Raw genomic sequence first — 15822 nt, 5'->3', positions numbered from 1 at the left:
GCCATAACTGCAGGTAGGGGCAATGCCTCTACTTTGCCTTGTTAATGTTGTGGTACTCTATGCATTTAATAGCACTATGAATTATGTAGAGACTTTTAGCCTACTTTGATGCTGTAGTGATATTCAGATATTCAGCTCTAACACTCAAGCCACTGAAGGAGCAAAATATGAAGCTGCAGCTAGCAAGCAGATAGCTTAGCACAACAAGTTGACATGAGCCAGGGAAAGGTATTTTGGATCTGCTGTCCAAAGGTAAAATCAGCTCACCTGCTACTCCACTGCTCAGGAATTAGGTGAATAATTTCTAAATCTTTGAATTCATACTTAATTTTCTTTCCAAAGTGGAAAAATTACACATTGTAGCAGTAGTTAGCCCTACAAAGCTAGTTTAGTTAGCAAGAGTAAGAAATAGCTCAGCTGACACTTGATGCACACTCATTTATCATTACATATTTTTATACATAATTATTATGCACAATTATGCACTTAAAAAACATTCAGTGTTTGTGGCAAATGATGTATACAATTACCTTAAATTGTTTCCCTGTTTAAAGTTCGAGTTTAAAGCTAAACTTGTAACTATGTCCTTGAATCCTAGTTTATTTTTAGCATAAAATACGGTATATTATCTAATAATTATAGCCTAATTATTATGTTGATTGTGACAACCCAGGTGACAATGGACATGTCTGGACAGGTTGTCATCTCTGAGATAACACCTTGGACCTTGCTTACACTAATACTATACTGCCAATTTAGCAACACTGAATCACCTACAGCATGTAACTTTGGAGTTATAAAAGAACACATAACATAGAAAGCCCAGCTGACAAGCACAGTCAAAACAGATCCATCTTAATGTTAAGCAACAAAGTGGCTTGAGTATTTGATCTCCCAAACAGTGGAAGAAATTATAATAAATGCCCCACAATACAACAGTGCAGCAGCACACATGTGACCAAGTGATAAAAAGTCTGCTTAGCCATAGCCATTCCAGCAAAGTGATTACACACGTGTGGGCTAAGCTTGTAGAAGAACAACAAACAACACAGTTTTCTCAGATTTGTGCTCAAGAATTTCTTCTCATGGTAGGGAGCTGCCTAAAGAAGCAGTAGGTTAGGAAGCTTTGTCAAGCTTAAAGTCAGAGTTCTCTGCGTTATGAAAGCGGCTCTCTTTTTACCTGGATAAATCACTGTGATAGATTATACTGAATACACAACCTCAGTTTATATTGTGAGTCTCTGTTTGAAGGATCACCTTTTCACAGATTCTTTTGTTTAAATAGTGTTTTCAATTGTATTGCCACCAGAATGTGCATGTATTAATTTTGTTATTCAAAAAATGTCTAAATGTTTTTATTCTTGATTTTAATCTGCTGCTTAATCTGTTTTAAACTGCTGGAAGCTGCTAGGAAACAGGACACACATTAAAATCCATTCAGTCAAATTAAGATTAATTTCACTTTGATCTGCTAACAAACTAAAGTGAGTTCCATGTCGTCTTTATTAGGCTGTGGGACAGTAACCTTTAATGATTAAACGGATCCAGTTTAAAGTTTCAGAACTCTAATTTGCAGCGGTCACCTTGGAAATAAACAGCAGCACTGAGAGCGCACTCAGTGATAAAATAATTAACTTAAAATGTTTATTTTACCACTCTGTGAACTAAATCTGCATGTCATAATTTTCTGCAGAATTAACCTCTTGTCTTTTTTGTACGAGTGTCACTTTTTCACAGTTATTTTTTATGTGCTTTATAGGTTTTAATCAACATGTTATCATAATCAGGTGACACTCATAGGGATCATTTTGTGTGGATGAAGAGTCATGTGACCTGTGAAATGCCCCCTTTTTATGTGAGGCCTGAAGCAGAAAGCCTGAACTAAGAGAGAAAGATGAAAACTACTGCCACCACTATTGCCAGCTGAGGTTTGGAGTATTGTCAAGCCAGTTGTGTTGAACATTGTAGTATACCATAACCCTTTGACAGTGACATTGTGTTGGTGCAGAGCCTGTTCTAGTTTGGTGCATTTCTTGCAGCAGTACCAACTTTGGGCCTGGCAATTTTGAGGATCCCTCTTGATGGGCTAGCTTTTGTTTAGTCAGTATGAGTGGAAAACACTTTAAACTGGTCATCAGCCACATTTTTTCAGAAAAGGGGGTTATGATTTGAAGTTTGATTACACAAATAGTAAAAAGAAAACAATAATTTAATAGCAGAACATTTCTCCATAGTCAGGCAAAATTGATATCATCAATGCCCACAGATATAAACAGATACTTACATGTGTACCAAAAATATGATATGATGATCAAAATGTAAAAGACTATAATTTCTCTAATGAAAGATATGCTACTTTTGTGATAGTGGGTGGTGAATATAAGTAATAAATATAATACATTATTTATATAGTAATATATAATATAAATATTAATTTCCTTGTAAATTAATTTGTCAGAAATTGTATTTTTTTTTATTTAATTTGTATTGAAGATATTTTTGACACTGACCAGTTGTTTGTCCAGTTTTTGCATTCTTTTCTAAAATGCCTAAAGAGATTCCGAAGTCACTCTGACTCCAAGATAAATGATGTAAACACAATTGTGACATTGTGTGCTATCAAAATGTGTTTCTATCTGATATTAACAAAGTGTGTCTAAGCACTGCAAACTTGATATATATTCAGAGGAAAATGTGTGTATGCATGAAAAGAGTTCCTAAGAAAAGGTTGATTGTCTTTGGTCATCAATCTTTTTATTTGTATCAAAAACATGGGATTTTTCTTGGTATTTAAAAAGATGACTCATGGAGAATAGAATAAACTTACGTCTCCAGATTTTTAGATGCCCTCCCACCCATTTTGCTTATTCTCTGTTTTTCCTAAAGATGGACATTTTTTGTCCTGAGGGGGTTAAAAATATTGACAACAAGAGTTACTGACTGAGTAGAGCCAGGTCAACAACCTGCTGCATGTCAACAACCTGACTGAGCCAGGTTGTTGACATGCAGCAGAGTACTCCAGGTACCTAACAGCCTAAGCAGTCATACGTGTTTGTGGGTTACATGATACATATTTGATATGATATATTTGTTTCACTCGGGGCTGATCTACTGAGTTTTGCACAAGCAGTCAAAAGTTTATAGAGGAAAGGGAAGGATGTGGGCGCTTGTTTGCAGGCCACATGAGCTTTGCTGCTTGCTTCACATCTTTACATATTGGGAAGTTGATGCAACACTGCTTTGTTCTGTTGGCTTACGATATATATGAAGAGATAATGAGATTGTGTTCTGTTCTGATTGAAGGGGATGATGACATCGATACGAAATAGCTCTGGTCTTCCCATGGCTTCTGTGCGTGATCTACACAGATACATCTTTGTCTAATGGGTCGTTTGACCTGCACCAGTTTATGCTGATTGAATCACGGTGAAATAAGCATGTAGCAGTTTGGATCCACATTGCCAGCTAGATACACCAGGTAGGATTCTAGTCTGTTTCCTTTTTCTTTGTAACAATGCCTGAGAAATGATTGAAACTAGAGGCGACTTCTATAGAAAAAGAAAAGAAAGAAAAAAAGAATCAAATGGCCAAGCGGATGCAGTCTTCAAGTATCATTTTGTGCACGACATCAGTGATCATAAGAAACATACAGAGAAAATAGATTCTCAGTGATATTTATGCAAATGAGACTGTGGCATGTGAGTCTGCACCCAGCATGACGAGAGGGGAATTCACCATCACTTGGCTGCTCTACTGCTGCTGCTGCTGCTGCTGCTACCATTAGCATTAGCATTGTTCACACATCCCCTCATCTTAGGCCGCTTCCACACCCCTCCTTCTCATCCTCTCTACCCCAACTCCTCACCGTGTCTCCACCCTCCCAGCACCAGCCCCCCACCCTCGTCTCTTCCTGCCTGCGTCCTCTCTTTCCTGTTCTCGCTGCAGTGTTGCTATAGCAACGGAGAAATGTGGGAATACCTCCGTCCTTCAGAGAGGGGGGATAGAGGAGGGGTAGGGGGGAGATAGAGGCAGAGAGGAAGAGGGAGAGGATGGGAGAGAGACGGAGAGTTAAGGGGCAGACAGAAGAAGAGACAAGAGCAGAGGAGTGGAGGGAAGACTGTTAATTAAAAGACAGACAGAGAGGGGCTGCGACTCACTGAATGGACACCATTGCCTGTCACTGAGACTCCTGACTCACTTAGTGACTCCAACCGTTTGTCCATCTCCTCTGGCCCCTAAAAGCTACCCCCCCCCCACACACACACACCACACACACTACCACCACCCTCCCATTGATATTCAGTCTCTGCGATGAAGAAGACGCCACTGTTATCAGGCTGCAGAGGGGTGTGGGTGTCTGTGTGGGTGGGGGTGGGTTCGACTCAGATGGCATAGTGTCGCACAGCCATGGCGTAGCTTCACGCTGAGCCTTACGCACGCCATTTGTTTGACGATCCATGTGTTCTGGATGTCTCCATTTGTAGTGAGGCTGCAGTTTCCATGACAACGCCCAGACTAAAATAGCACCCCCTTCCTCCCCCCAACCCCCACCACCAGCTCTTCTCTCATACACTCATAACTGTTCATTCCTGATCTTGAGGCTCGTTCTAGATGTCCCATACTGCTCGTCTCCATTCATCATATGGACTGAAGCACTAATACCGCCAACACCATCATCAGCTCCACACACACAAGTGCACACACACGCACACACACACACACACACACACGCACATGCACGCGCACGCATACACGCCACTCATCACATCTCCTCCCACCTCTTATCTCCCATTTTCAGTCTCTCGGTCGCCCTGCAACAGATTCTGTCAACACGCATCAACCTCTGCGTTGCCATGGCAACGGTCTTGAAAATCGCTGCAATTATTTCAACAAAGACAAAAAAAAGAAAGAGACGGAGAAAAAAAAGGGAAAAACCACACTATAGCCACTCGGGAGAGAGGGAGGGAAACTGATCGAGTGAGAGATGTCTGCCTGTGTGTATGTGTTGGTGCTTTATGTTTATGAGAGCAACAGAGGGAGAGAGTGTGTGCGTGTACATGCATGTTTTGTGACCCTTCAATGAACCAGTGTGTGAATTTAAGCATTTTTCGAACAAATATGCAAATGCGGTGATGTGATTTTACATTATATATGAGTTTCTTTTGGCACCATATGGTAAAAAAGCATTTATTATCCTCCACTAAAAACCCTAAATGGATATGCAAATATATGCATATGTTACTGTGAGATGAGTGCAGGTGGACTCACTGACCCATTTGTAAAGGGGTATGGTTTTCAACCCGTACCAAAGTCTGTATCACACACATGTTGCCCACATGCGTCTGTGTGTGTCTGTGCTTGTCTGTGTTTGTGTACCAGTGAGAGGATTACTGTGTAGTGCTGTGCTGTGGAACTGAAGGGGTTAAACAGATGTACACACAGACCACTGCACAGTATCAGAGTTTTAAATTAGTTCCGACATATGCTGAACGTCAGTGCACATATATGTTTTAAAAGCAGGCATTATAGTTGCTACAATGGACTTTATTACCAGTTCTTTAAGGTAAAGTTCTTTAATGGTCCCTATGTAGGACATTAAAAGGGACCAACAAGCAGGCAGTCAAATAAAATGTTCTTTAATGACTTAGAGAAAAATACAGAACAAAAGGCTCTGCAGGAACATGGCAGAACTCTCAAGTGTCTAGCAGAGTTCCCAAAAAGGGAACAAGGAAACCAGGAAAGCGAATAACCAGGATTAAACAGGTAGATCACATGATGATATGGAAAAGATTGACGGAAAACACGCAGATTACACACCAGGGAGAATGTTAATATGACTGAGGTGAACTGAATCAGACGCTAAAGTGGGTGTGAAGAGAACAAAGGGAGGAAGTAATAGCACAGAAGCATGTGAAGGAATAACCTTCAAATTAAGAAAAAACAGAAAAGAATAAAGTCGCAGAGAAACAAGAAGACAAAGAGAGGCGAAACATGGAAAGCAGAGAAAAAAAGGAAAATACTCGAAACATGAGGGCAAAACCAATTACACTAAGGTTACAAGCTAAACTGTGACAACTAAAAATACTTTAAATCCAGTGTGTTTCTGTTAATACTGTGCAACACTGTAAAAATTACTGTAACGCAAAGAGATAATAATACCTGATTTTTTTGTCTTCTTGAAAATAAATCCCAGTCTGTATTGAAAGCACAAAAACTAACAGCATTGTAGTCTTTGTGTAAAGTACACATAATTAGCATTGCATACATCTACAACTAAGGTAGCATTGTGGTAAAATCTACATGAGCCTTTAGAAAACATTTTAGTGAACTATACAAACAGAAGAATAAAGATATAAATTATCACCAAACTAAAAGCAGAACTGGATACATTTAATCTTCGTCTTATTTAAACTAAGTACACGGGATTCTCGCTCAGTATACTAGCTGCCAGTTATGCTCTTTTTTTCTATGCAGATCATTATCTATAAAACCTAATTTAGTATCTAAAACATTTATGTTACTCTGACACGCCACCTCAGTGAATACTTTAAATTGCTTGTTACAAAAGATGCTATCTTACACTTATCAAACATGATGGCAATGCTGTATAGCTCTAAATCTTTACACTTACTAATCCCATTGTATCTCATAAAGCTACTTTGATGCTAACAGATACTTACATGTGTGCCAAGTAAGGGAAAACACTCCAGGCCCTGTAATTTTAGGGCAAAACCAACAGTGGATGACATAGCAAGTTATAATGAGTGTTTGTGGCCCTGGGCCAGTGCTTAAGTGAGAACATGTGTGTTTACGCATGCAGGAGTACAATTTTAGAAGCCAGGTGGGTGCATCTACACTTTGTCATGGCGCTATTGTAAAGCATCTAAATGTGGGGGTGCTTTTAAAGTGAAATTATCCACACAGTCAAGGGCCACACATGTTTTCATAAGATCAAAAGCTGACACAAAAATGCCTGCCGTGGCGGGCTGTCATGTCATGTGCGCAGCGGGGAATAAAAGGAGACAGTGACTTGGACTCCAGTTGACAATGGAGATAGACTGGGACCAGTAATCCCAGAGGAGAGGTGGAGAGAGAGAGAGAGCGACACCCACTCAAGGCCAGGTAGGGAGGCTATAAAAGCACTGCCTAAATTCACTGAAACATGCACTTAGTATCAGCCTGGGTGTGAGTGAAGATTTGACACACCCACACACACACACACACACACACACACACACATATATATATATCTATATGTCTGCGAATCATTTGTACTACAACTCCAAAATATGTGAACAAGCACGCTGAGGTAAGTGCAAATCTTCATTTATATTTAAAAAAATCATTTTGTTGCATGCATGCGCACTCTGCATATTGCATTTTAAAGTTTTAATTAATGTTTGAATCACAACATCATAATAATTTCTCTTAACTGGAAAGAAAGAACACTATTATCAATAGATCAGTGGCTCAGCTTGTTAACAGATTATGCAAATTTACTGAAAGTGACTATAACTTTTAAGAACAAAGTAACCCAAATTGAAAAAAAGATTGATTTCAATGATTATGTTATATGCTTAGTTGATTCCTCTTATCATAGTCAACATGTACTTAGAGTAAAAATATTATAATAATAATATAAACCAGATGCTAAGATCATGATTGGTACACAGAACCCACTTTATCTCCTTCACTGCACTGTTTCTGTTTCTTTTGTTCCCTTATTTAATGTGAAATTGTGATGTAACAGTCTTTTATAGATTAACTTTCTTGATACTTTTCCTCTTTCAGTGAAAGAATTTTGTAAAGCTGGTGACGCTCGACTAGCTGAAAAGATGCAGAAGTTGCAGAAGAGTTTGGGCTGTTTGTTCCTTCTCGGCTGCATCTGTTTGACTGAGTGCCGGGTGCTGAAGTTTGTTGTAGCTGTAAGTTCCCCCATTTGTCCCCCCACCCCCCCTGTCTGTGACTAAAATGGTTAATGATGAAATTTGAACATTTCAGTGCAATTTCATATTCAGCTGTCAGTCAGCAGAGCAGTGTAATCGCATACAAGATGTTTGACAGCATTTCTTTGTTGAATCCCGTGATTATTATATAATCTGGAAGATACTTTGCTGTGCATGGTTACTGATTGCATTGTAGTTTTCCTGCCCGATCAGTATTATTGTTTTAGCACTTTTTTGTGTAACAAAGGATTACTTTGAGCCTAAACTCCAACAGTGTCTAGCATATCTCTCCCACACACTGCAGCTTTATACATAAACCTCTTTACATAACACCTTATTACCCAACTGAATGATTTAAGAAAAAAATCACACTATTCTTATGATTTGGTGTTTCATATTTTTTATTTTTATGTATCCCTTTTTAAAAAACTGTTTGTGTATGTTGCTTAAGTGCTTTAACCACTTACCTTGGGACAGCATACTATAAAATTATATATCTGCTACCTAACTATTACAGCTTATTTAACTGCTTGACAGTTTAGCTAAAGTAAAAGTGTGTTATTAGCTAAACCCACTAAATTCCTGCTAGTCCTCACAAATTCCTGTGCAGCTCCACTGAATTTTATTGAGTTTAGATTCACAAATCTTTGATTTTTGAAAACTATTATTTTTAGTTACTGATTTAGTTACTTTACATACATACATAAAAAAATCTCATGGTGTTGTGCAGCAATTATATTCGAAAGCCTTTGGATCTTTGCTGACTTGTGTTTGTGTTATTGTGTTATTTTTATGACACGTTTCACTCGAGTGGTTTGTAAAATTACTGTGGGATCAACAAGAGTGAATCAGACGTGTCCACAATCCCGTTAATTCAACCTTTCTGTTATGTCACGGCTCAGAAAGTGAGCTGTCAGGTTAATAACACTAATGCAGCAGTTCTAACAATTGGGCCTTGATGACATCATCAGAATGACACTTGTACCTCAAATCCTGCCCACTCTGTCCACAGTCACAGATCTCTATTTCTTACCTCTGTCTCAGGGTGACAATCTTGTTTAAGTGTGCAGTGTAATGCTAACACAGCAGCACGGCATCATGTGACAATATCAGTTTTGCTGTTCAGGTGTTCCGGCACGGAGATCGATCACCTATTGAGTCGTATCCCAGGGATCCATACGGGGAGGAAGTGTGGGCTCAGGGTTTCGGACAGTTGACTGAGGTACTTGATTTGTCATCGATATTTTGTTTTGTTGTTAACAAAACAAGTGAAGAGATTTTAGGTGTATAAACTGAATCATCTAACAGTTTTACTCTAGCTCTTATTTTAAACAAAATCATTTGGGCTGTGGTACGGAGGCCCTGAAGTGCAGAAGAAAAGAAAATAGTAGAAATGCCAATACGGCATTTTAGAAAAGAGAAGAATAAAACAAAATACATAATAACAACATAGCAAGAAACAAACAACAAAACAGTCAAAGATGTTATTTATCTTAACAAACAAATTAGAAAATAACACCAAGAGAAAAAAATTAAGTTACACAACAATACACAAGAATATTACATAAACCTTTAAAAAAAAAAAAATTTATCATTTAAAATTAGTAACAAAACAGAAAATTCCATTTCAATAGTTTACAATGTCCTTTCTAAACGTTTCTAGTTTTCTCTTTAATGTTATTTTGTTTTGCGCTTTAAGGCCACCATTCTTGAACTGGGATGACACACAGTTCACTAAAACAAAAGTGAAAAAGTAAAACAAAAGAAATAATAATAAAGACTTTATGCTTATAACTTGACAAGAAATTCATAAACAGGAGGATCACAGGCTTAAGTGCATCACTGTACTTCAAAAACGACACATTCATTTACTTAAAATCTTTCACTATAAAATACATTTTTAACAGACTTGGGGCTTTAATTAAATTCCTTCCTCCTGTGACTTTGCTCTGTTGTCGGGCAATTAGCTGCTTTACAGTGTATAAACTCATTATTTTGTGGTCTTTGAGAAACACTGGTAACGGGGTAAAAGTTGCTTATCTATGTAAAAAGGCTGATTAGGACCATAAATCTGCAGCGTTTTCAGTCAAAAGGTCAAATTCTGCTAAAAATGTAAAATGCTGGCAATTTTCCTTCCAGCTGGGCATGAAACAGCAGTTTGAACTGGGCCGGTTTCTAAGGAGGCGTTACGGAAATTTCCTCAGTGAAGACTATAACAGCAAAGAGGTAGGTGTATATGCAAACACATATGTGTATGTGCGTGTTAATTGCTGTTTCCTTCCCCATCTTTGTTTAGGTGAACTCTGTTGTGAGCTGCCTAAGCCTCTTGTCATGCGTGCCCTTCGCTCCGAAATGTGAAATCAAGTGCGCGTACGAGCAGTCGCCATCTGTCACGTCTGTAAAAACATACAATAAGTTAATGAGCCTGACTCATTTTGGTGAACTCACTGTCATGGCCTTGCAGTGTGCTAAACATGGGAGGGTAATGTAGCCCGTGGGCTTCATGTAAAGTACAGCTGTCAGCAAACATGCAGCTTCTGTGTGTTGGATCCTAAACATACTGACATTATAAGAGCTTTTTAATTTCTTTTTTGCCTCTCCTTTGTTATACTCGTTACCTTCCTTTTTCTCTTGCTTTAAGTGCTCGTCTTTCTCTCTTAAATAAAACACAATTACCACAACTAATGACAGCTGTTCTCAGAACCTATCACTGACAATCTCTTGCCTAAATCTCAGTGAACTTGTGCCATACCTTTTTGCGTGTTGCCATGTGTGTTTTACTTTCACAAAAGGGGGGCAAAACAGAAGCACTCCTGGTATCACAAGAATATCCAACCTTATCAGCTTGATTTACGATGTGTAAAAACCTGATAGAGAGTGACAGAGAGATATAGAAGAGGGAAGACTGATGTCAGAAGAGATCACAGCAAGACAGATCGTACCCCCCTCCCCTTTCCTTCTCATTCATTTGGCTCTTCTATGACTCTTTGGGTTAAGGGAGTACCTCAGTTGACTTGGGATGACTACTGCTCGCTAAAATAAAAAGGAAAAATTTTAATGAGATTTCTAAATGTAGAAAAGAAACGTAAGCCTCATTTACCCCAGAACACAGCGCATAGTCGGATCAGTGAAACCACTCCAGTACCAGCATATGAATGCTTTTTAATGCCATGTTCTCTCTGTGATTACAACAGATATATGTGCGGAGTACTGACTACGACCGCACTCTGATGAGTGCCCAGGCTTGCCTTGCTGGGATGTTCCCCCAAACCAGACCCATCATGCCCCAGTTACTGTGGCGGCCTATTCCAGTGCACACCATCCCCAGAGCCCTCGACAAGGTGGGCTGCTGAGCCACATAAATATTTTCTTTTCACAGCAGCAGCCACGCAAAGCTGATTACAAAATTGTGTAAATTATTTTGGGCTTTTCTCTGTAGCTCCATGCGGCCATCTGTGTGCATCCCAGCTGTGATTCCCCACAGTGTTAAAGTGTGAAATGAGCATACATTTGTGCCCAGAAGAAGTACCTGGAGTTAACGTTCATTATTTCCACTGATGTTTTAAAGTTGCTGAGGTCTCCAGGTAAAGACTGTCCAAGGTTCAGCGCGATGATGACAGAGACCTTCGAGAGTCATCCCTACCAGAAGTTCCTTAAAGCTCACCAGGTAAGACAAAGGCTGTCTCTACACAGTCAGACAGACCTCTAAATACACTGTTCTGTAGCCCATCCTCAGCATCTCTTCAGTGACGTGAATGCTCACAGCCTAGTTTGTGTTCAGCATTTCTTTTCCGTGAGTCATGTGCCTGCTAACCAGTGAAAACTTGCTTGTAACCCCGTTGTTTAATATCATCAGGCTTACACAATCAAAATTGCTGCGAACAAAATCGTTTCCTTACCTCAGCCTCTCCTGGTCTGCTTATCCCGGCCCTAATTTGTAAATTAACTCACATGCTGAAATGCCTATTTCAGTAAGTATACACTTCACAGTTGTTGATGTCAACGTAATCAGCACCTCTAGTAGACGTGTTTGTTATGCTGAAGACATCATGTCCTCTCAGTGATTTTCTCAGGCACGGTGACTCCAGTGCCTACAAAAAGCTGCACAGTGCAATTTCTCTCACATTCTCAGAGACACTAATTAACGGTTGGATTGAATTAGATTAAGAATTACAATAAAATGGTTTTAATTAAATGGAGTCCCACGTGCGGCCTATTAGGGTGATGTTTGAGATCAGGCCAGGGCATCCTGCATTGAATTTTAACACCCTCTGCTGGAGGCAAAGTACCTGCAAGGTATATACACGAACCAAACTGGTGCCATGTATCACCGTGTTATCTGACCAAAGGTTAAACTTGCAGTCATCGCCACATTAATGAACTACTAATGCTAATTTATGCAATATTTGATTATAAACCCCTAAAATAGATATCAGTGTGCTTGCACAAATATCCATAAATAAATGGAATGTTACTCATAAAAATGGTAATTAAAGTGTTGTGTTCCCTTGAGCCTTATTATTTAAAGAGTTTAAACTACCCTCTGGGGGCGAGGGTACCTGGACCCAGGGCATAGAGTATGTTTGGGGAGTATGATTGTGTGTACATGTCTATGTATGTCTATCCCTACGTTGGGTGAGTGCTGAGTGTTTGTATATGTGTGCATGAGGGTGGGAAAGCATGTTTATGTCTGTGTGTGCCTGTTTGTCTGTGTCTATATGTCAGGTCGGGTCTTAGACTCCACCTCCCTGGGTACTCCCAGGCCCTCCAAGTGTGGAGGCCTATCTCCCCTCACCACACTCCCTGCTGGTAACTGATGCCCTCAGGGGTTGGTGCATTGGTGGTTCTTGGTGTCCGGGCTGGGCGCTCAGGTATGCACCGCTCACTCCCGGTGGCTACTTGGCGGGGCCCGATGCCTGTCGCTCGGTCAGGCCTCTTCCGGGGCAAAGGGGGCCTCGGGCCTCCGGCCCGGGCCTGCAACTCGGTTCACTCTGGCACAGCTGGCTGCCGGCAGAGCGGGCGGGCACGCCAGTGCAGCCCCTCTGGCTTCTGCTCCGTGGCTACTGGGTGACCCCTCGTCTGGGGATCTCCTCAGCCCTTCCCAGGAAGGTGGCACGGATGCCCCTCCGGTGGTACTCCTTGGGCTCTCGCACTCTGGGTCCTCTGGATGTCTGGAGCCTGGATCTCCTCCATGCCTGCTTCATGCCCTGGGGACGGGGCTATCCACACCCTCTAGCAGACCGTTACATGGGAAAACCTTTTGTATACAAGCGTTGATCCACACAGGTGTGCACACGGGTGTTCACTGTTCAGAGACATAAACTACACCTTTCTTAGCTGCTACTTCAAAGCACATTGTGCGCTGTCTGTCCCTGCGTGCTGCACAACAACTTTCAATATTTAGTATTTACTGCTGTTCACACTCAGCTAGATTAACGTGATGGTGTTGTGTTTAGTATGTTGCTTTGTTTTTGTTTGGTTTTTTTTTTGCTTGTCTTCTTCTTTTTTTCTCTCAACAGGTGATCCAGGAGATTTTTTTTTTTTTTTCTTTGTCTTTGTAAGTAAGTGCCCTTTCTCACTGTCCCTTTTCCTTCTGTTTTCTTTTCCTTCCTCTCTTTCTTTCTCCCTTTCCTATCCCCCAGTCATGTCTGTCCCATCTGTAACAACTGAAAATAAAATAAATAATAACAACAAAGTTTGATCAAATGGACCAATACGGCAATGCCATGATGATCCATTTGGCAAAATAAATCCATTTGGTATCCTTGTTGGTCTTCAGACAACAATTCTGACGGCTTAAGAACCAAATGGGACAGACAAAAAAAAAAAAAAAAAAAAAAAAAAAAAAAAGAGTTTAAACTGATGTCCTTATTCTTTTCTTCCCTGTGCAGTACTTTGTGGAGGCTCTCTCCAACCACACTGGCTACCCCGTGTCCAAGCTGGTTGGCAAAAAAATATGGAGGGTCCACGACACTCTTAACTGTGAGGTAAACTTTAAAGCAAGCCCACAAACATTTCTGCTACCTGTATTATGCACATTACAAGCTGCTACAAAACCCAGATGCAGAGAAATGACAGAGAAAAACACAAAAAAGGGACAATAATGTGCTGTCTTCAACGTATCTCCAAAGAAATAGAGCGAGGGTAGGAGTGCGGGGAAATCACTTTATACATACAGTAAAAGACGAATGGGGCAACATATTGAAATGATAATTAAAGCATAATGAGATGGGTGGATTCTAGGCCAGGTTGAATGTGTTCATTCAAACTTGCAAAATGAGCATCTGTTATCTTCAGACTGGTGCTAAAAATAGACGGGATAATAGAAACTATGAAGTACGGCCATTTAAACCTCGTTTGTTGCCATGTTGTATAATGTGATTATTAGCGTAAGGCAGTGCCTTAATGAACATTCTTCTCTTCTGCAGAGGATTCATAACTTGACTCTGCCACGCTGGGCCACCCAAGAGGTCTTGGACACCCTGAGGAGAATAGCTTCCTTTGAGGTCATGTACAGCATCCACAGTCACAAGCGAAAAGAGAAGGCCAGGCTCTCGGGAGGTGGGAATTCACATTAGAGGCAATTAATTTAGAGCACTCAAGAGGAAAAAAAAAGAAGAAGCTCTGTTTATCTCATGTGACTGCTGGCCGAAGCTTTGTTTATTAGCACATATGAGCTAATGGGACAAAGATGATTACAGGGCCAAGACAGGATACTCAATAAGGTCAAAAGGATTGTCTTGGTATGTGAGAAAAATTAATTTGCACTGTTGACATTGTGGTAATTCACCAGGAGTCCTGCTGAATGCCATCCTGAGGAATTTCTCTAAGGCTGTAGAGCAAGGGAGCACTCTCAAATTCATTATGTACTCAGCTGTAAGTGCATTGTTTGTGTACGAGCACACATTTATAATCTGCTGTGTAAACTGCTGCTTGATGTACTGTATCTCCTCGCCTTCTTATTGCTGTGGTGCTTGTTCCTCGTTCCAGCATGACTCTACACTCATCACCCTCCAGGCAGCTCTGGACGTGTATAACGGGCTTCTTCCTCCTTACGCTGCCTGTCAACTCTTTGAGTTCTACCAGGAGCATGATGGGTAATGACTTCCTTCCAGTTTTATTTCCTGCACTATTCTCTTTTGCATATTCAAGCACGCTATGTAGGTCAGATGCCCACCACATTTTGAGTTATCGCGGTTTTCTGTTTGGATGCAAATACCTTTCCTTTGCGATCTGATGGAAATTTGACAGCCGCATAATACAAATACATTTGCATAACACTTACACATGTGTGTCCTCTCATTGGATTCGTCCTAATAATTACCCAGATCCTATTCTGTGGAGCTGCACTACCACAATGACTCTCGGAACAACCCCTACCCCAACCCTGTGCCAGGATGCAACGGGATGAGCCCTTGTCCTTTATCCTTGTTTAATGAGCTGGTGAAGGACGTACTGGCAGATGACTGGCAGGCCGAGTGTGGGTTTAAGACAAAATGGTCAAGCACAGGTGAAGAAGTTCAAGTTTATAATCTGTGTCTATGTCTGTATTTGGTGTTGCCACCAGGTTTCAGTGCAACATGTTTATTACCAGATTCATTTTGGGGGGGTGCTTGTCTGGGATTATTCAGAACAGACTGCCTCATTTAAATATATCAAGGCTTTTGGATATTTGCCATGTGTAGCTAAACAGTTGTTGTCTCCCACAGGTACCATAACAGCTCTTGCAGTGGCTGTGGGACTCCTGGCGGTGGCGCTGTTGTTCAGTATAGGGGTGATAATCCTCAGGCGGAGAGGACAGTACTCCAGGGAAGTGTAGCAGAGATGACTGACATACTTGTACCATGAAATATATAAATATAAAAATGCTTCCCAA

The 15822-nt window shown here is 40.6% G+C and overlaps 1 protein-coding gene across 1 annotated transcript; it reads left to right on the top strand.

Moving 5' to 3' along the window:
• The first annotated feature begins 226 nt into the window (after positions 1 to 226).
• LOC116319836 (testicular acid phosphatase homolog) lies at positions 227 to 15794 on the top strand. Its single transcript, XM_039616729.1, has 14 exons — positions 227 to 252; positions 1760 to 1928; positions 3304 to 3478; positions 7007 to 7122; positions 7792 to 7925; positions 9073 to 9168; positions 10086 to 10172; positions 11141 to 11287; positions 11515 to 11613; positions 13838 to 13933; positions 14375 to 14507; positions 14740 to 15043; positions 15275 to 15456; positions 15656 to 15794. The coding sequence occupies exons 5-14, from the start codon at positions 7836 to 7838 to the stop codon at positions 15763 to 15765; spliced, it is 1344 nt and encodes a 447-aa protein (XP_039472663.1). The 5' UTR covers positions 227 to 252; positions 1760 to 1928; positions 3304 to 3478; positions 7007 to 7122; positions 7792 to 7835; the 3' UTR covers positions 15766 to 15794.
• Positions 15795 to 15822: the final 28 nt, after the last annotated feature.

Source organism: Oreochromis aureus, linkage group 8 (assembly GCF_013358895.1).
Source record: "Oreochromis aureus strain Israel breed Guangdong linkage group 8, ZZ_aureus, whole genome shotgun sequence".
Lineage (NCBI taxonomy): Eukaryota > Metazoa > Chordata > Actinopteri > Cichliformes > Cichlidae > Oreochromis > Oreochromis aureus.
The sequence above is the reverse complement of the archived record's forward strand: the minus strand, read 5'-3'. Positions and strand labels throughout refer to the sequence as shown.

Excerpts from the sequence above, each read along its gene's own strand:
- LOC116319836 (XM_039616729.1), top strand. The coding sequence starts at position 7,836 with ATGCAGAAGTTGCAGAAGAGTTTGGGCTGTTTGTTCCTTCTCGGCTGC. Across the intron at positions 14,508-14,739 it reads GAAGGCCAGGCTCTCGGGAG|GAGTCCTGCTGAATGCCATC; the intron begins GTGGGAATTCAC and ends GTAATTCACCAG. Across the intron at positions 15,457-15,655 it reads GACAAAATGGTCAAGCACAG|GTACCATAACAGCTCTTGCA; the intron begins GTGAAGAAGTTC and ends TGTCTCCCACAG.